The sequence below is a fragment of the Grus americana genome, chromosome 3, assembly GCF_028858705.1.
Source record: "Grus americana isolate bGruAme1 chromosome 3, bGruAme1.mat, whole genome shotgun sequence".
NCBI lineage: Eukaryota > Metazoa > Chordata > Aves > Gruiformes > Gruidae > Grus > Grus americana.
The window spans coordinates 58,708,758-58,730,391 of record NC_072854.1 but is presented as its reverse complement, the minus strand read 5'-3'; the positions used below and the strand labels follow the sequence as shown (position 1 = coordinate 58,730,391).

Below are 21,634 nucleotides of genomic sequence, written 5' to 3'. Positions count from 1 at the left end.
GCTGGGAACTTCTGTCTACATCAAGTCAAAAGCTAAATTTTAAAAAGTTTTAAAAAAAACAAGTAGGGACATTGTTAGAACTGCCGTTGTGCTAAAGGCTCTATAAGCTGCCTATTATTTCCAGGTACTCATATGACATTTACATGGGTCATCATATAAAGCATTCAAACCATTCATTTGCAAGATGCTGGGACACCTGTTTCCTAGAGGAAGCATGACTGACTTAAGATGCTAGACTAAAATCAAACACATGTAAATTCAGTTCTGCTTCTGTCCCTGACTGTAGATGCAGACACTGTATGTGAAGGCAAACTGGGCATGTCACCTTCTGCCCTACTTTAGCTTCTATTGAAATATGATTTGAGGGTCTGCAAGAACATTCTTGTAGAAATTATACATGGGTTTGATTAGAATGGGAACTTCATTTAAGGGCCTACAAGCTACATAAAGAAAAAAGATGCAAGCCAGGAGGGAAAGAGACAGATGACCCCCCCCAAAGTTAGACAGAAGGTAAGTGCTAGAACTAAGAATTTATCTCAGGTCTTTTGGATCCTTCCCTCATGTCCTGTGCCCACACAGGACACACTGCCCCTGTGAATTTTTAAGAGACTAGCCACAGATGACACAAGAAAGCTGCAAAACAGATTAAATAAAATGTCAAGGACTTTGCTGAAAGCCTCTCGTGGCTTTTTGTTTAGCCTCTTGTTTAGCAGACAGCATTTAGAAAGTACTCAAAACATTCTCTTCAATACTAAAGCATCTTACTCAGACATCTCTCTCAAAGCCTGAGTCTTCCTTAACAAGAAATTACTCCTTCCTTTGTACAATCTCTTTAGCTACTTTTGCTTTATCCTACTCGATACTTTCTCTGCTATAGGTGCCGTTGCTTATTTCCTCTTCTCAAAATCCAAAACTGCAACATTTCTTTCTGTCAACATCAACATAATTGCATTTCTCCAAATGGAAAGCAAGTTATCTGGCATTAACAGATGTCCTTCACCACAAAACTTCATGTCTTTAGCCACTGCTACGTACCACCGGAACAGCAACAAAGAAATGCTGCAACTTTTTTTCCCCCACATTACTACTCCTCCGTGGAGCAACAGGCATGTCTCCAGATGTCTGTAATGCACTAAGGCCAGTGTTTCAGTGTACTTTCAGTAACAGTTACTTAGTATAGAGTGGAGAGAGTATACACTTTTCCTCTTCAACAGTGTAGAAAGTATCTTTGAGTCAAAGATGGGTTTTATACTGATTTCCTCCCCGTCCCATCCCCCCAAGAGTAAGTAAACTTTGATTCTTCTTGTACATCAGAGCTTAGAGATGATTACAGACTGGCTAAATTAACAGAGAGAAGTTATTAGGAAATCAATGACATCTATTTCTTAAATCACCAATCATGAATTCCAAATGATAAAAATGATTGACTGAAAAAACATTGTTTTTATTTATAAAGATGATACAGTCTAGGCAGCTTACCCTTTCTTAGCTGATCTATCCTATCAGATAATACTACTTAGTCTGTGCTTTATTTGAAATCAGATAAACTTTAAGTTTAGACATGTTTATGTTTTAGATGCGCTTGTTTTTATAAACACTGTTCAGGAATGATCCTGGAAGCTCAAATGCAGTGCAATTTGCAATTGAGTACCCAAAACCAGTTTTGTGTTATGAATAACAATTATAATTCAAGTTTACCTCCACTACCTAAAAGCAAAAAATCACCACTCCAACATTAGGGACACAGTAAGGAAAGCGCCTTCTGGATACATAATGCAGCATGGGTTTCATTTTTATATGCAGTTGAAAAATCATAAAGCCTTGTGAAAAAGGCAGAATGAGGAGTTCCATATTTTAATCAACATTGAAATAAACCCTGTAACCTTACCGAGCAAAATAGCCTTGTCTTCGTTCTTTCTTCTCTTCCTTGGTCTCCATTATGTACAGTCAAATAGGCAAGGTGAGCGGCCAGGTGTGATGCTCTTTTTCCCCTCAGTACCTCATATCCAGGCAGAGTCCCCTGTATATAACATTTGAAATTAGGAAGTTCATAAATCAATATGCCAACAACACCTACAAAAACTAACAGGGTTGCAGACATGCAATTGACCCAGTGACAAGGCAAAGTAAAACTTTAACCAGTCAGTGCTTGCCATGTGATATCCATTTAGTATACGAGACAAAAAACAATAAATGCACTCTGGCCAGCTTCTCCAGCAGAGGAAGAGAGATACTGCAAAGCAGGTAACCCAAAGAGCAGTAGCAAGTTTTAAAACCCTGGATTAAAATCTTTTGCAAGCTGTTAAATAGTTTATACCAAAACATCTTCCTGGTTTCATGTGTTTTATAGACAGGAAGATCAAGAGAAGCTTTGGAAACATCCAGTACAAACAAACAATATAACCAGAAAGACACACACTGTTCACTTTATAAAAATTCTGTAAAATAGTGAGAAAAATTTTTAAAACAATGTAAAGGAAAAAAGAGCGATCTACATTCTTTACACAGGCTTGACTGTTGTGAAACAGTACAGAAATTCAAACAAGTATAAAGGGAGAAACATAATAGACCTCCTGCTCTCCAGATGAATTGCAGTCACCTTGAGATAGACAACAGTACGGAAGGTTTTCTGAGAAGTTTAGAAAAAAAAAAAAAAAAAGAGACCAGTAATACTGCCTTATGCCATGGAAATCACCACCATTTCACACAATGCCATACTGAGGCACTTGGAAACCAGAAGTTGGGAGTTTCAGAACTCCTTGGCAATTACTGCAATTAATGATATGCCACATCAACTGCTTTCCAAGAATCCTACCAAGATGTTTTAGCCTCTTCCCCTCTCCAACCCACCCCAATGGAGGCATTCAACCTACCCCAATGGCTTGTGCACGTGAACAAAGTAAATTAACTTCCTAAGAGTTCTTTATCAGTATTCCAGATTAAAGTTCAAACCAGAAGTTACTACAAAATATTTTAGTCTAATGGGCTGTATAACAAAGAAATGGAAGCCACATAAATGATGATTCGTAGTAAAAGAAAAATTCCTCTGGGATCTAATCAGTTCCCACTATTTTCCCCTACATTAAAAGATCATAAACTACAAAACTGCCAGATGTCAACAAAAGAGATAATGTAGCGAAAATAGACTAATCTACTAAAAAAGCCCAAGAACATACCATGCTAGATTCTATCAGAAAGACTTGCCATAATTTTCTGTCCATATTTATGGAGCACCAGTTCACAGCAATTAAAGTCCATTGTTTCAAAATGCACTTTTTCTTACTCATTAATTTTGAATACATCCAGTGCATCAAAAAGAATCTAGTCTCTCTGATCTTTATACATCAGGTAGAGCCTTACACTAACAGTCACTCTTTAAATGGCAAATTTGCCTATGACATCTTTGGCTTTTTATAAAGAGAATACTGTTTTATCTCTGCAACTTAATGCATGTTGCAGTCTTCAGCTGGACACAGAAACCTACATGATAGTAGCACAAGAACAGCATCAAAACAAATTGTCCTGCTCAGATGTCCAGTCTGTATGAAGATACCACATACTTCCTAAGAATTTTGATGCATCCTTATATTCCCTGTTGGGGCAGGTCCTTAGATCTTCAGAAGACCAAAAATGGTGGCTTTGTTAGTACTGCATTTAGAGTTACAATAAATCTTTCACAGCATACAACTACAACCTCTATAGCAAACTACAAAAGAGTTCAAAGAAAGAGGAACCACTCTTTCCCCTTTGGCTGCTTTGCCTTCACTACATGCCGCGATGTGTGCACAAGGGCGCTGATGGGTCAGAGCTGAGCCTCACGTTGACACCAAGAACTATCAAATAACTGCAGGAGCACCGAGACAATATTAAACCCACGACCACAAGGACAGTGGGACCCATGGGAACAAGAAGAGGGAAGCAGGGAGAGCCCCTCTCACCTCACTGAAACATGATCATCTGGGATGGACAGAGGGAAGCGAGAGCTGTCCTCAGGGTCTCACTCTGTGCAAGTGTCAACAGCATGCTCCCCGCCATTCATTCTCTTCCTCTCCCATGATCTACCGCACCCCACCCCGGGGAATACCAGCTGTGCTCTGGCACTGTGCTGACAAATGACGGGAGCGTCACTGCCCAGGGAGCCAGGAGGAGAAAATTCCGCCTGCTCACAGCCATGTCCTGCCCAGTGGCAGAGCAGCCACCCCCTGCTTTGGCAAAGGGGGCACGAAGAGAGAGGAGATAGGGCTTAAGCCTAGACCTAACCACAGATGCTGCAGGAGATGCCAGCACCAAACAAGCATGGCATTGCTCAGCTCGCCAAGTCTAAAGTTTGCTGCTTGCTTTCATCCTCGCTAAACAAAGCTAGCAATGAAAATGTGGGTATGGAGCCTGTTCTTCCTACATCAACGAAAAGTAACTCCAAGTCCTTTCACATGGTGGGGCAATAAATCAAGAACTTGAAAAAAAATATATTAAAAATATTCGGAACAGATGGGCACTCAGAAAATTGGAACGCTATCCATAGAACAGAAGTAACAAAGGCATTCAGGTGAAATACTTTTTTACCTTTTGCTGATAAAAATACAGAGATCTCATATCCAGTCACTGATTAATGAAAATTTTCACAATAAAATAATTTAATATCAGGTCCCATACTGTTGACTTAAAACTTGTTTAGCTCACCTTCTTAGAAGAATCATGGAATCATAGAATGTTTTGGGTTGGAAGGGACCTTAAAGACCATCTGGTTCCAACCCCCCTGCCATGGGCAGGGACACCCTCCACTAGACCAGGTTGCCCAAAGCCCCATCCAACCTGGCCTTGAACACTTCCAGGGAGGGGGCAGCCACAACCTCTCTGGGCAACCTGTTCCAGTGCCTCACCACCCTCACAGTAAAGAATTTCTTCCTAACATCTAACCTAAATCGACCCTCCTTCAGCCTAAGGCCATTACCCCTTGTCCTATCACTACTTGCCCTTGTAAACAGTCCCTCTCCAGCTTTCTTGCAGACCCCCTTCAGGTACTGGAAGGCTGCTATAAGGTCTCCCCAGAGCCTTCTCTTCTCCAGGCTGAACAACCCCAACTCTCTCAGCCTGTCCTCATAGGAGAGGTGCTCCAGCCCTCTGATCACCTTCGTGGCTCTCCTCTGGACTTGCTCCAACAGGTCCATGTAGAAACAAAGGCAGTGTTCTAGGAAGGCATATTTAAGGCTGAAAATTACATTTTGAAAATGTAGTACTAGGAAAAGCAAACTGATTAGGAGTGCAGACTTCATAACTTCTGTGTTCACTTTTGTTATTGAGAATTTTTCATGTACTGGTTGGCTTTGAGGAGAAGGAAAAAAAAAAAACCACCTGAAAACTAGGAGGACCACAGCATAACCTGCAGTAATTGCTACTGAAACTAGTATTTCTGAAAGGTCCTTTTCAATTTTTAGTTCTTTAAGTAGTAACAGTACAAAAGCCATGTTTGCTTTATAGGTTATCACTGACGTTTTAAAGTTCCATCAATAAAAGTAAACCTACTACACACTTCCCCCCTACCTGTCCTTTGATATCTCCCAAGAAGGAAATCCCAGCTATTCTTTATTAATATGAACTGCTTAAAATGTTATTAAGGATATATGATTAAAATGAACCTTGTTTTCCTGGTAGCTCCTTTCTGGCAGAGACGAAGGCTGAATCAGGCAGACTACTAAAAATGTACATATTTGAGGGATATTTATATACTGGGAGAAAGACACCTTACTCATACATCATGAGTATAGTCCAAACTCAAATGATGACAAAGCTGGTTTTATAGAAATTTCAGGCTCAGTTTAACCCCTTCTACACTGAAATGGAAATAAGACACTGAAAAGCTTATACTACATGTCTACAGCAATATAATCTTTTATGAGATAACTTCAAAAGAAAGATATTCCTGACAGACAAACAATGCATTTAAGTAAGGATCCTGGTAAAAATTTGATGCTCTCCAAATTTAGCCAATGTCGGCACCTGATAATTATATGAAGAAAAGAAAAAATATATAAAAATATACCGGACCTTTCACTGTTAGTCCTATTGCTCTAGATTTTTTTAATTTATATTACTATATTTTTGGATACTTGGTTTGTTTCTTTAGGCTTGCTGTCAGGGAGTTTTGGGGATGCTACTGGGAGCTTGTAACAAGAGTGGGAATGCTCCAGCAAGGCCACAAAACAAAAAGTTTAAAAGAAACTAAAAAAAAAGTCAGAGGACCAGACTGAACTCCTGACTGTGGGTACCAACACCACTGCAACTGCCACCACCTTCTCAAGACCTCCGAAAATGCTGCTCCCAGCTCCTGCTGCCTGCTCTGCCACCTGGCACTGCAGGACAGCAGCCTCCTGTCACAGTACATTCAAAGCAGCAGCAGAGAAAGATGCTCTAAGTGTGAGGATAAACAAAGGGGAAGGGAACTGTATTTTTGAGGGGAACATTAAAAATAAATATGTGAATAGAGCATCCCAAGTCCTCTAAAGACTTTGATAAATTTACCAATTCTTTTCTAATTATTTTTCCTCTCTTTTCCCTCCCTTCTCAGGCATGAAGAATAATATACCTTGCTACTTGTGGTTTAGGCAGTTTACATTTTCATGAGACAACAGAAGGACCTGCTTGCTGCACTCAGACGTAAGCACCCAGAAATCCTGTTTGCTGGCTCTAAAGCATCAACGATCAATCCTCCAACTGTGAGCATTACTTTCCAAAAGCATGCACATGAACAACAGCACATCCAACAGCACTAGCAATGCAGAAACCAGTGAAGTATCTGATTATTTTTAGAACATTCAATGGACTTGATAGCTTGTCTCTGGCCATCTGTGCCCACTGCAAGTCCTGCAAAGACATACAGAAAAAAACCCAAAAAACATTCAAGATCGTGCAATTGTTTAGATATATTTTCACAACCCTGTAGAGTCAATATCTCTCAATCTTTCATGAGGTAGGAAAATGCTGTAATCCCCTACTTTGCAAATGGAAAACTGAACTACATGAAGTACCTCCACAGGCTCAAATAAGAGCAGAAAAGCAACGTGTGCAAGTACCTTCCACTAGCTTTAATCCAACCAGCCTCAATAACCAGCAACAATGAGAACAAGGGAGGAGACAACTTTGACAAGGAACCAGGTATTATATTCCGTGTAAAATTTAAACTGACAAACTTTGAGCACAGTCTCACCTTTATTAGGATCTGCAGACACACACACAGAAATTAAAGCTCAGATCCACAAAAGGAAATAAAATGCCTAACACCTCTGAGGATCTAGGTTTAAATGGTGGTCTCAGCTCCCTCAGGAAATATGTAAAAAAAGCAATGAATTGACTTTAGGGAAACCGAGGCAAGGGTATGTGCCTTAGCAGGGGCCCTACAACGTAAGCAATACTGGCAGCGATCATACTGTGAAAAACAAGCAGGAGAGGTGAGAGGCCTAAGCAGAAATTTTCCACAGTTAGGAAGACGGAGCAGATTGAGGTAGAAGGCTCCCAGTGAGAGAGCCAAGCGGACATGGTCACACCAAGGATGTAATAGGGACACCCCACAGTGCCGTGGGAACAGGATGCTGCCCAGACACACCACACAGCTCTCACCTGCTCTCTGGTCCATTATCCCATGCAACATTAGTTTTTTATTTTTGCTTCTCTATTTTACCTCTGCCCCTGAGACTACAGACAAATGCTGCACACATCTGTTCATAGCACTGCATGCTTCCTTGCCATCATCTGCTACAATACAATTCAAATGTTGTCACCAGTCATTTTTAGACACGAAGCATTACTAACGATTCTGCTTAAGATCGGCAACTCTGCAGCAGAGTGTCTCCTTACAAATAAGTCTTCTGGGTACATGTGCCAATTCTGACCCCTAAAAAAATGCACCATGAGAGATGACAAGGATTACACCTTGGTCCATATTAAGACCAAAAAAAGGAAAGCTATATATGTAGTACTTCAAGAACAGTATTAAAAATGTCCATCAAGCTGGCGGAATAAGAAATTGTAGAACAAATCACAGATAGAGAAGAAGCATTTTCATTGTATTAGAGATCTGAAACTGAACCCTTGGGGGTTGCTATCTGCACCTCTGGTGAGCCCAAAGCAGTTTTCAGGGCACTGTGCAGATGCAAATAGATACAGATACACACCAACAAGGCTGCAGCATAGGGTCACACACAACACCTTTAAGCGTAAGGCAACAGAAACAAGTTAACACAGAAGAGGAGATGCATTATAATTTGCTACTGGGTCATATAAATGCATATGGTTAAGCTTCACAAGCCAAAGCACTAATATCAACTCTAGCATTCATTTCAAGAGACATTCCATTTTTAAAAACAGGAAGGTGGAAAGCACATCAGCACCTTAGAAGAAATGCTAAACTTTGCAGTATTTAATTAATGCCTCACTGACAGGACTAACCAGGTTGATTTTTACTGCTTTCATATTCTGCTAGTGTATTTTATTCAGTGTAACAGTAAGATAAAAGTTTCAGAATAAACACTACAGCATCTCAAGATGAAAGGTAACAGAAATGCACAGCCAGCAAAGAAGAGAGTAAGCCACAACTTTTTTAGTCTTTCCTTCAGGCAGAATGACCTAGCTAAAAGTGAGATTGGAAGCTTTCAGGAAAGCACTAGCACAAGCCAATAAAACACAACATAGACTAATTGTGTCAAGTTAGATTCAGTAGAATGGACAAATAGACTTTATTCTAAAGCTATCTTAAGATAAATATGGAGTTATTTTAATACAATTATATAGTTACATTATAATTACCATGTAAAGTGTAATGTTATTTCCAAAACATTAATAAGCTCTATGAAGAGGTTCCAGTTCATTATACATAACTGAAGGGTGCTAAACTAACCTAAGAGAGCTTCTCCACCTCAGTGAAGTTCAGGCTGATGACTCAACCCTTGCTTTGGTAAATAACCCTTATTTATGCACACAACTCTACTGACCTTTCAAGTATTAAGCCCGTCACATTTCTTGTAACACTCTTGATTTTTGCATTTTAATTATTTGGGGATTTTAAGAGACTGAAAATAAATTTGTGTGCAAAAGCAATCTCTGGACTTCTTGTCCAGATTAAACACAGACCAGTTCCACAATTCCTCTATCTCCAAATGGAGAGAGACTTATTCCATGTGGCTATTGCACCCTGTGGACTCTCAAGGGCAGTGAAGATAAGACCTGAAGACAGGCAAAAGAAACAAACACCCTTGCTCTTGAGGAACTGGGTGCAATGTTTAGGAGCTTATTAACCCCTCTACAGAGTAGTAAGGTCCAAGTATTTTCGTTCCCTACCAATGCAGTAAGAAGAGGCTAAGCTTAGATCACCTTCAACTTGTCAACTGGATCTGCCACAGCCTGTCCACACAAACAAAGTTCAAGTAAAATAAATGAGAATCAACGTAACAGAAACATTTCTGACTCAGAAACAGAACAACAACAAAACTTGATTCAGCTCCAATAGATTCCCCAGCCGAATTATTTCTACCTTGCTTGTGAGAAGACTTTTACCCACTAACTCAGGCTGTCAAGTTTCACACAGAATAAGGGGAAGCAAAAGAGCTACCAGAAATTCCACATCACCAGTGACGGCTGTCAAGACAGAAAAACATTCAGATTTAATCTTCCCTCATTGGCAGCTGAACATCACCAGATGCATTTTCCATAAGGAACATTTACTGTGTCATTGAGCTGCGGTTGCTAGACAGAAACCAGTTACAAAACACAGTGTAAGCTATTAACAGGTAGAGTGCTATGCCATACCAAATGTAAAAGTATAGTGCTCTTTGAAATTAGGCCACTTGGGAAGATTTTCATTTTTAAGTCAACAAGAACATTGCTGCAGAAGTTTTGAATACAACTTTTCTTGTATTCCTTTTTTTAACCCCCTCCGGTTCAAGTAAGCGTCAAGCTGAAGCCTTCTGAACCCTGCAGCCTCTCAAGCTCATGTTGTACAGGTATACACAGTATGTGGAGTCTAAATGCCAAATCCTGCATCTTTATAGACTGTTGACAGAAAACACTGGTCTCTTCCTACCAAATACTGTAACAAAAGGTACAAGGCAGCAGAAAAACAATAGCATTTGGATAAACAGAATGAATTCTGTAGCCACTGAAATACAGAGAACCTCATACATGTAAACAACAGAAACACCCAAGAATTTGCAGGGTCCTGATTCCAGTTAATTGAGACTCCAGTAAATTTTAGCTACTTTTATTTAACAAGCTAAGCCTTTCAAACATTCCTCATCAAGAACTTTGCTTTCATTTTATAGGTGAGCGAGTGAGATCCAGAAGGACCGTGTGGTCATTCTGCAAAGTTATTACAAAACCACAGATCTTGTAACTGCAAGGCAAATGGCTTACCCTTCGTGCCTTTCTTTCCTGGGACACCTGCTGAATGAAAACAAGTCTGTGCTTATGTCACATACTAAGGTATTTCTATCGCAGCTTATGTTGCATTTCTGAGTCAGATCCTAAATTGATGTACAGCATCATAGTTCCACCACCCCAGAACAGGAGGAGGATGCAGTTTCCCATATCCAGAGAGGGTAAGACAAATGTCACTGTTCTCTTACCTCGCCCTGGAGTGTGCAGGCACACACACAGAGGACTTTTATGTATGTGCTTAGCAGTGTTCAACTCAAACACCAAGTACTTGCAGTTTTCTAAAAAATGCAAATTGATGAACATTCAATACATCAACTAGCATTTAGACAATTCCCTTAGGACTACCTTGCTGATTTGGCAGTTGACACCAGCACTTACTTACTTGCTCCTAACAGCTGCTTGTTTCATAATCTGTTTGGAAACATTTCAAAGAAAGCCTGCACATCTGTTTTGATAAGGTCAAAGCATATGCACACAGATAACCACATCACTCCCAGAGCCAATGAGTTACAGGTTCTCTACCACGTTTTTAAGGGACATGACCAAGTTCTCCCTAGATTCCCCTCTCTGAACCAAGCAAAGGGACAGAAGCAGCAAAGTCACTTCATCCTCACCACTCCTATGCAGCAAGGTGTTACGAGAGCAAGTCAGGTACCAAACAAAATCAGTCGACTGCCTGGTGCCACCTCCATGCCAGGTGAGCAATAAGAAGAACTCTCCTACGTCCCATACACAGAATGCTGTTAAGGGCCAGCGTCACATATCCCAGACCCGGCCATACCAGAGTTGCTCCTATGAATAAGCTTACATAGGGCACGAGAAAAACAGTAGCACCACTGCAGATAGGTAAGACAGCAGAAGTCCTTTGGTGATCAAGGGTACCTCAGCCAGTCAAAGTGCCAAGCCAAAGAAACTGGGCTTTTGCTCACCTCTCTCAGGCTGTTAAAATACGTCCACGCAGCAAGCGGCTGCCAGTTTGAAGTATTACTGCCCTTCACCTTCCTCCTTTTCACCTACTTCAGCTGTTTGCTACCAGTCCTCCACCGAAAATTACCACACAAATTACCTGCAGCAGAGTCAGCAGAAGCAGCTCTGTATCTGCAGTTCAGTTTATATCCTGGCATGCCAGCTCACACCCACTTCCAACGGGCTCTGCTGCACACAGCTGAACTGCAAGCACACCCTTACTTCTGCCACAGAAGGCAGACCTGCAGGAGAAAGCTCGGGCAGGCAACCGTCGGTGTAACTCCTTGAGCAGCGACTTCGTTCAGTGGGCCTCAGCAACCACACACTTTGAAAGACGAGTGCTGCTGAGACCTGTGGCCAGCATTCATGAGATGAAAAACAGCCTACGAAAGACAAGCGCATGTTCTCAGCTTCACAGCAAACCTGCTCTCTCGCTTCTTGGCTCTCTTCTCACCAACCCTATAAAGGCATTTATACCAGAGGTAAAAAAAGTAGAGGTAGAGCAGAAAGAGACAGGTGTTTGAGGAGTCACTTAAACCACAAAGATGCAGCTTGATGCTCGGCACAAATACTTGTACTGTAAATCATAGGTACCACAAATCACCTTCTACTTACAATTAGTTTAGGCCCCAAAATGCTTAAGCATAAAGTTAGGTTTATATTTGTACATATTCCCATTGTACTCAATGAAGCTTGGTTAACATGTTCTCAATGCTTTACAGAGTAAGGCCAGGCAATACAAAAGTGTCAAAATATGAATAAACTCATCAATCCAACAGGAAGTATTAGAACTGGTCACTGTTTTTTAGGTCAAGTACATTTCCAACAATATTCATAATCATGCTGTGAAAATTACTGGAAACTCTTCTTTAGAAAGTACCCATCATTTTCAAGTTTTTAGAAAAAGACCCTCAAATTAATAGCCCACTGACACTAGACTGTGAAAGATTAACATTTAAATACTTCCTCACTTAAAAAAAGCAGCTCAAGACACAAGAGCTACTTGAAGGGAAAATTATAATTTTTATGTTCAGCTCAACATCCCTTTTTTCAATTGACCCTCACTCATGCAACTTCCAGGCCATGGCTTTTTCTCTGTCACCTCCCTCCCAGCTGAGAAGGAAAGGAGCTGAGTGGGGGGAGAAAGGAGTCTCACAGTAATGCAATGCAAATGTTTTCCTATCTGAAACACCGTTAACAGAACCAAAATGGCAGGTTTCCATAGCAACCTTAACTGTGTCACATTGCATACACTGTACATTAAGTAACATATTGAACAGTTTAATTGTAACAGATAATCCTGTACATTTGTAATGTACAAAATTAACACTGGGAAACCTTCACTGTCTATTTTTCAATTCCTTAAGCTGCAACATTTATTGCATTACAGTCCGTTGAGCATGACCTTGTATTACACCAGCATACGCAGCTTCACAGGTGCTGAGATGCTGGCAACGTTAGGTGCATTAAAATTACATCGCCAGTAAATCGTACCCTCTACCCACTGCATAGTCTGAAACGTGTTTTAAAAGCAGCAATGTTTCTAATTATTTCCTTCCTCCTTGCAAAATTCCTTTAGGTATTGTGTAACTGAGAATGATTTAGTTCTCTTGCTCTTCTGAAACATCCTTAAAACCTTTATTATCTTACCATTTTTCCTTCCTCCATCTCCGGATTCCTATATAAAACTACACACAGTTTCTGGCCTTGTACGGAGAGTAACCTTGCACTACATACAAAGCAAAAACTCTCCTCTCAAAGCAAATTCCCCTTGCTATATACCATAGCACAGTTACATTTACCTACCTAATTACAGAATCTCTCTGAATAGCTGCTTACTTCTTCCCAAAAACAGAAAAACAAGTTTTCTCTGCTTTTCTGTGTTCTAATCATTTGTGCACAGTAAGTGTCTGCTCAAAATTATTCAGGTAAATAAAGTTATCAACCTATTTCTATGTATACAGGAAAGACAGAACAACGGAATGGTTCATACAAAATAGCTATATGTTATCCTTTTTTTCAGCTTATCTAATCTGGACTTTAATTGCTCAACTCTGGATGTGTTCAGTCAATGAGATGGTTCAGGGCTTAGTTAAAAAAACAACGAAAAGTTAAAAATATGCTTGAATTAAGGTTGAGTGCTGTTGCATAAAAACAGAAGTGTAGAAATTTTCTGGTAAAACTATAGAAGTATATATTTTACTTTCAGATTATTCAAGTGTATTAAACATTATTATTGAACCGAGGTGTTCCTGTTGAACAAAATGGGTTGATTTTGAAACTAAAATTCAAACATCTTACACTGACAAGATTGACAATGTAAATCAGCATTTCTGAAGCTAGATATTTCTTTTTGCTAGGAAAAAAAGCTCCACAAAATTTGACCTAATTTCACAAATAGCTTCAATTCCTCCAGTGCTGCATTTTCACAGAAGCCACCTCAGCCACATCACCAGGTACCACAACACTGCTGAGCTCTCTACTCATGTACCAAATGCATTCAGAGGGACTAGTCACTTACTCGTGTTATGCTTGTAATACCTAAGCACACATTTGCAGAATTGGGGCCCAAAGATGAAAGCTGTTAACTTTGCATCCACCGCAAGTTATGGCTGACATAGCTGGCAACGGCGAGTGTTTCAGACTGCCCAGCACATTTCAAACAAAACACCTTCTTCACTTGTTTACAGCTACATCAAAGTAACTGCTTGCCCTTCCCCAAGTTGAAGACAGCCAAAACAGTCAATGTGTTAATGAGTTTTGGAAGGTTTTTTGGTCCATGTTAAAGCCACTTTTTTTGAGGGGCTGTAGTGCTTCCAGTTTTGGTGTTAAAATTTGACAGAGAGCAATTCAGACCTTTTCACAGTTGCTCTGAAAATCTGTCCAAACTGGGTAGAGACCTACACCTTTGAAAAAATAGGAAAAGCAGCTTACAATTACCCCATCTGGGTGCATTAGTGATTTGTAGTTAAAAAGGACTGAAGTATTAACCCAGAGTTAGATTCACATTCTTATCAATAACTATTACAAGACCTAGGATTAAAATGCATACTTCCAATCCCAAACACGTGGCTGGGCTAACCTAATGAATAGGTTAATATCTGGCACTAGCTTCCACAGGTCAAAATTGCTTTTCTGAGTTGTCTGCTCACTGGACTCTGTGAAGTAAAAAGGAAAAAAAAAAATGAAGAGAATCACAGAAGCAGGAAGAAAGATATTTCAAGGTCAGATAAAGCAAACTCCAATTTATAACACAGTATACTGTCATCCTAGAGCTTTTCAGTGAGAAAATAATCAACCACAGCTCTTTCATCACAGAATTCACAACAAATAGTACATGGGATGAAGAAGAAATCAAAACTTAAACAGCGGTTACAAAACACAGTACCAGGTAAAACTTTTATTTTAAATGCAATATAATGCTGACTGTAAAGCAGTAAAAAGTTGAAAACTGTACTCAGTACTGAAAGTGAAGTCCAGATTTCAGTGACCTCCATGGAAGTCTGATTGTTTACAAAGTTTCTAGATACTATAAAAAAAACCCCAAAACCCACAAAAAAACACAGCCAGAAGAGAGGCTTTTAAAGGCCTGTTAGCATTTACTGGAGGATGACCATAATTTTGCCCAAAAAATACATTTTCTAACTTGAAGTCCTTACATCCCAAATCCTGCATGGGTCCTCATGACAAAATGAACATATTACGGTTACCAAGTACAAAGAAATACACATTTCTTCAGAAGCACCTTTAAATCAGGTTTGGTGCTACAGGTGGCCCCTCCAGCTCCGCCAGCTTTCCTTTTGGAAGCCTCCTTGGCTTTCCGCTGGCATTTGCACAGACTGCCCACAGCACTCTTCAATCATGGCTCGCTCCTAGGGGAGCAGAGCCCCATTCTGCGAGAAGCAGCATGCCCCCGCTCTGCCAGGTTTGGGTCTGCACTTCATCCCCAGGAGGAAAACAAGGGGAAAGAAACACACCTTCCTTGGTCTTCTCACAAGCTTAATCTGAAGGGCTCTCAGAGTTAAGCAGAAGGGCTAGGAGCCACTCTCCTGGGTGCAGTGTTTTTATCACAGCTCGCCATCCACGGAGCCCAGGAGAACTCGCCAACACATGCAACTGCATATGGTCTAGTTGTTTCCTGGAATTCATGTTACTTGCTCTTCCCACCCTGCCTGTAGAAGATTCTGGATTTCTTGTACTTGCGTAGGATTGTGGTCTCAAATCCCCTTCCTGTAAGACCTGCTTGTTACCTGCCAGGCTCAACCTGAGACTGGGAACTACCAGAGTAGGGCTCAGGAAAGGACACAACTAGTTGACAAAACACTGAAACTTATTACTCACACATTAGCATCAAGTGCATAGTGTCAACAGAGCAGGAGAAAAGAAAACTCATCTGCAGATCCTTAATCCCTTTTTGCGACAACCAATGTGTTACTTGTACTAACAGAAAATATGCATTACAAAGGGAAATCCCATTTTCAAAACAAATAATCCACTTAAAAATTTATCCACTGAGTGATCAGTTAGCAGCAGGGCTCAATTTTAAGGAATCCAGAATTCCTGCATATAAGGAAACAAATGTGTCCCAATGAGCAACCACATTGGCACTAGCCCAATATAGGAAATTTTACTTTCCATCCTGCAAGCATGACCATAGCAGGACACAAATGTAGATGCCACTGCAAGTTCCTGCCTAGCCTCTGTACAGAGATGCGATGATGCCAGCCACCTCCCACCATCTACTCATCCCTAACAACAGGGCGTACCTAGCCAACACAGTTCAGCATCACACAATTAAAAACCAACCAAACAAAAAACACCAAACACCAAAAAAACACCTAAACAAATTACTTGTAAATCAAATGAACTTTCTTCAGCTGATACCTAAGCACAAGGGCTGGAGAATGACTCACCCGCACTGGTAGAAAGCCACCCTTGTCATTCCTTTGTGGTTCTCAATTCACCTCCTAAGTGCTCTGATGACTAGTCAGACTGCTTGCTACTTGACCCCATGCAGCTGGGTGGCAAGGGGGCTTTCCTGTTCATCGTTGCATAGCTGTTTATCATTTGGGCCATATCTGCACAAGTGACTGGCTTACAGCGAGCAAAGTCAATCTTTCCCCACATACCTGGACACTTTTCAGCACACTGTTCCCTAACAAAATAAGAGTCAAAGTTTTATCTCCTTGGTTCTCCACCATTGTCACCAGGATATCACCACTCACACCACGCATCTACCAGACAACACTTGCATTTCAGAAGTTTTTGGAGCCAGGACAGATGGAATTGCCTGGATTTTACATCATGGGTTATCACAGCTGCTAGCTTTAGCCATCAGTCTTCAGCAGTTTCACTGCAACAGGTTTGATTGGCAACCAGGACGGGGAAAAAAGTGAGTACAAAAAAAAAAAAAAATCAAACATTGCTTATAAGTTACGAGGGAAGAATTTCTTTTTAATATATATTCTAAATATCACACAAATAATCTTAATGTGTAAAATTACTTTATTATATTCTTCAATGCTTCTCTGAATTATCTGAACCTTTGTGAGAAAGCGTGAAGGAAAACTCAAGCCACTCTCTGGCCTACAAAGCTTTGCTGAGTTTCGTACAGCTACCAAAACCTGCATACAGTATTATACCCAGCTTTATCGGAAGTGCCCAGGTCTTTAGCATCAGTGTAGCTACTTAAAAGCATTATAGAAATGCAGCTACTTAAGCTGATGGTGAAATAAAGCCCTTGCCAACAGACTAGGGCATTACTTGACCACCAGACAGTTAACTACAGCAACAGACTAGTGCTACCTACTACGTTATTTGTGCACAGCGACTATTGACACAGCATGCGAGCACTGCTGAGCCACTGATGATACCGTTGTTCCTTGTAGCATGCCCTTCATGTAACAACCTAGGCAGATCCCAATTAGTTTCTGCAACCACAGCATCACCTGACCCGGCAGGTCATCATCCACATCTCTTCCCCTCAGAACCATCAGCGATGGTTCAGAAATACCCATACTTCTTTTTTTATCTGCTGCATTAGCTTAGAGTATTTCAAAAGAAAACAAACCAGAAAATAAGACAGATGGCATGTGGGATGGAAAGCAGAAAAAAATCAGACAGGAGTAGTGGTAGATAGAGAGAGCACTGTCAGAAAAGGTTAAATTTACTTGAAAAATGAGTCAGGGAATAAATTACCTTTTCTTAAGATAATGTCGAGTTCAAGGCAGCAGTAACTCTCACTGTGAACTTCTGCAAAATAAAGTTATTTCCTCTAACTGGTGCACTGGGACAGCTCTTTGTCTGCCTGGGGGGTCTTCGATTTTGGGGAAATGGCTCAGGTATCTACAGAAACACCATGGGAAGATCCCAATTAGTCACTAATGGGTGAGACTACTATAAGAAAATTTCCTTTCTAGACACTGGTAGCTATTAATAAAAGGCTTTTAAATCCTGCTAAGCAGATAGAGAATGAAACATAAACAATCCTAATTTGACACTGTAACCAAAAGGTAAACACAAATCTTGCCTGTATAAACAGGTATAAACTTCCCTACTCAGCTCCAATGTTTTCTGTTCCTGTAAACCAGGTTGATATTACCATTACTTAAATATGATGGGTAGGCACAGAGCCTGCATTTCAGAAAGGATACTGAAAAGAAACCCCATAAAACATACAGATTAGCCATAACAAAGGCAACAAAAGAAAAAAAATGGCATCTCCGTGGGATCTACATGTAGGTTATCAAACAGGAGACCTAAAGCTTAATTACAACACATGAGTACTACAGGGGACAGAATAACTGAGAGCAGGGAACAGCTTCATCTAGCTGTCAAGGCCATAGGACCACACAACACATGGAATTTGAGGCATGCAACTGAAAGCACAGCTCGCATCTTAAAAACAAGACGAATAGCAATCAGAAAGGCTTATTAAGATTACAACGAGTACTCTACATTGAGAGCTCCAAATCTAAGCCAGAAGTCTTCCAAAAGGATAAGCTGTGGTTCCATGACAAGTCATTAAGTCTCAGCTAAGTACAGGCATGTCACTAGGATGCTATACGGTACCAAGCTGAAGTACTGGTACTATTTCTCCAAGCTTGGTCAGAGATTGGGAGCAGCACAGGTCCAAGACCAAAGCATTGCACCTAGAGTAATTCACCTTTCTTGGTACTTACTGCTACCTTCTGCACTGCAACCCATCGGGAAGCACTGGCAGACCCCACGAAGCCTGCCTGCACTCTGCCCTTGCAGGCAAGCAGAGGAGAGACTGAAGATACACAACCACAGGCCCCTGCCCCGATATAGCACACTGCCCACCCCAAAACTGAACAAACAGTTCATAATAGACACCTTCCAGCAGTGGCACAGCTGCTCACATCTGCCTGACATTTTGATCAAGAACAAAGTAGTATAGCCTTCTGCCTACAATCAGAAGGGTTTGCAATGAAAAGATGAAAAAGAGAGACTACTCCAGTATATGTGTTTAATGTATCAATCCGAAACATTATGTTTGTGGGGGGGAATATAATTCCTCTAGCTTGCTGTGAATTTTGTCACTGCTTCACTATTTCATGAACTGGGTTAGGAAAAATGACATGGGAATAAAGAAACCAGTCAGATTAATAAAAAAAAAAATAAAAATCTGAAAACTTGTTTCTCCTACCCTCCTTTTCGTCCTCTTAATGTTGACTTCTCTCCTCAACCATAGCGTTAGGTTTCCTCTTTTTGGGAAAGCAATCTTAACCCCCAGGACAAACCCACGGCAGCAGCAGCATGACTCGTGCATTTTTCTCCCCGAGGGTGCAGATCCTGAGGCCCAGCTCCCTCGCAGCAGGTAGCAAGAAACCACGAACTCCATGGCAGGCAGCCATCCCCACCATCAATAACTACACCATTGAGTGGATACCTCACTACAAGAGCTGCACCCATAAAGCCTTAGACTTTTTTGACTTATTGATCACTAGGAGGAAGAGATTTGTCAGTCTGCTGCTTCTTGGGTGATGACACTAAATTCGCCTCGCCAGTAGAGCTGAGGACCACTGCCTGCTGCTGCATCCGCCACCTGCAGAGACACAGAGAGCACAAAACAGGTGCCAAAAAGGAAGTTTTACCATTTTTCTTGGTGCTGGTTATGGTTCCAGCTTTCCTGCAATGCCTGTTGGAAAGCAAAAGGAAACTGAGTCCTTTGTCCCTCATTTCCAACATAACTATTGTTTGTGAACATCTCCAGCTGCCTGGAGCAGCAAATTCTTGTGCCAGATCATGCTCCAGAAGCTCACGCTAATTTCCCACCTTTGAAACACTCACCCAGATGGGCGACTGCAGGGAGCCACTCTGGCTGCAGCACCCATCTATAGGATTCTCACAATTTTGTTACTAACCTTTTTGAAGAAGTGTTATTTTCTAACCCAAATCACAGTCCAATAAATTGAGGGACTTATTCCCTGACACTGTAAGGGATCTGCAAGCCGTCCACTGAAGTCAGGACTGTAAGCTAGCCAAATACTCACTAAAGCCAATCCCCAGCCAGTTTTACTCTTCTCTTTCAAAATCCTGGATACACAAAGCAACAAAGCCATATTCCTATACAATGAGACAACGACTGTTCCAAACAATTCTAAGTCACTTCAAAGGCAATCACTTATCATTTCGGCAGTAGACCTGATGAATCCAGGCAGGAGCGTGGCTGCTGGTGAAGCGAGAACAGGACACTGGGCAAAGGCAAGGAGCGAGACTCAGAGATTGTGCCTCACAACTGACTTAGACAAATCAGGTTTTCTAGAAGTGTTTCCTTTTCATAACATAACACACAACAAGAAAAAAAAAGGTACTGAATTTAACTGAAGTACAGAATTTCCTTCCAAGCCCAAGATTTTGATTATTAAAAAAAAAAAAAATTAAAAAAGGGGGGGAGGGAAAGCCATCAACAGCTTTTTGTCTACAAGCAGTCCTATCAGCTTTAGCACAACTCTTCACAGGACCAACATTGCTTGCCTGTTTAGATCCTTAAAATATTTTGTGTCTATTTATGGACATTTTACAAGTAAAAGAATGAAAGAGAAAGCAGTCTAAAATGCACTAGAACTTACATATATTTAACTACCACTTACATTTAAAGATATATAATCCTGATAAAGCAATTTTCATTCATATAGTATATATGCATGCATACTTTTCTTGGCATTTTCTATTGCCTTCTCCATTAATTTTCTGAAGCCTGCGTGTGTATACATACACATCCAAAATAACAACGTTAGCAAAACATGATTTCCACACTATGTAAACATTTGCTGATACAATATGCTGGCAGAGTTCATCAACATGCATTTTACGTACCATCCAAACACAGGCCCTTAGTCTGGGTCACAGCATTTGAGGCAAACCATAATCGATTAATGGGCACCTACCCATCTTAAAAGTCCATCATTATGCATTAATACAAGAAATGCATGACTACTTGGAGAGAGAACAATAATTGTGGCATGTAAAGTAAACACATGGTAAAAGCCTGTTATTGAGTATAGAGGTGTTCATCATCTTATTCCATCACCTAGAGGACAAACAGTTACTGCATCCTTTAGCACCATAATACTGCAAACACATCACCAGCACACAGGAAAGCCCCTCCAGCCCGAAAAAACAACTCTGAAGTAGTGTACGATGAGGTACAGGGAGGAAAGTCCGTTGCACAGATTAACAGACAAAAATCAGTTACTAACACACCTTTGGCACCCGGCAGCACTTCTTAATCATGACAACCTGAGACTATAAATTTAGAGAGAGACAGCCTGGAACATTCCAGTAAGTCATCCAAGATCTGGGGAGGGAGGAAACAACTACGGTGTGAAGCCGTGAAAGCCAACAAAGCAATCCGCTCATCTGTATCGGCTGGTTAAAGGCGACAGCAGAGGCGAAAGCCGGGGCTGACAGGAATAGCACCGCCGGCCGGGTCCGCCCAGAGCCGCCGCTGAGCGGGCTGGTCCCCGCAGCCGCCCCGCGCAGCCCGGCCACACACGCACCGGGGGAAACACATCGCCACCGCGGGGCCGCCCCTCACCTCCCGCGCTGCGATGACGGGCTGGCTCTGTAAACAAGCGAGCAGGCAAACAGATCCTCCGGTACCACAACACCGGCCGCACCAGACCCCGCCCCGCCGGGGCTCGGCTCGGCTCGGCTCACCTCCCGGCCCGGCCCCGCCCCGCCGACCCCCGCCAGGGAACAAGGCCGTGGCCGAGCA

At 41.3% G+C, this 21,634-nt stretch overlaps 1 protein-coding gene across 5 annotated transcripts in view; it reads right to left on the bottom strand.

Annotated features, from left to right (window-relative positions):
- The window catches only part of NCOA7 (nuclear receptor coactivator 7), a 101,142-nt gene that overhangs the window by 73,130 nt on the left and 6,378 nt on the right, over window positions 1-21,634 (bottom strand). For 2 of the 5 annotated variants that reach the window (XM_054819023.1, XM_054819024.1), the window contains one exon: window positions 1,889-2,020. The exons of 1 other annotated variant lie outside the window; for it this stretch is intronic. In XM_054819023.1, coding sequence (XP_054674998.1) covers window positions 1,889-1,938 — 50 coding nt within the window. In that variant the 5' untranslated portion in view covers window positions 1,939-2,020. Of the gene's footprint in view, window positions 1-1,888; window positions 2,021-17,589; window positions 17,737-21,454; window positions 21,575-21,634 lie in introns of those variants that run through there. 2 more of the 5 variants (XM_054819025.1, XM_054819026.1) reach the window with 2 other exon arrangements.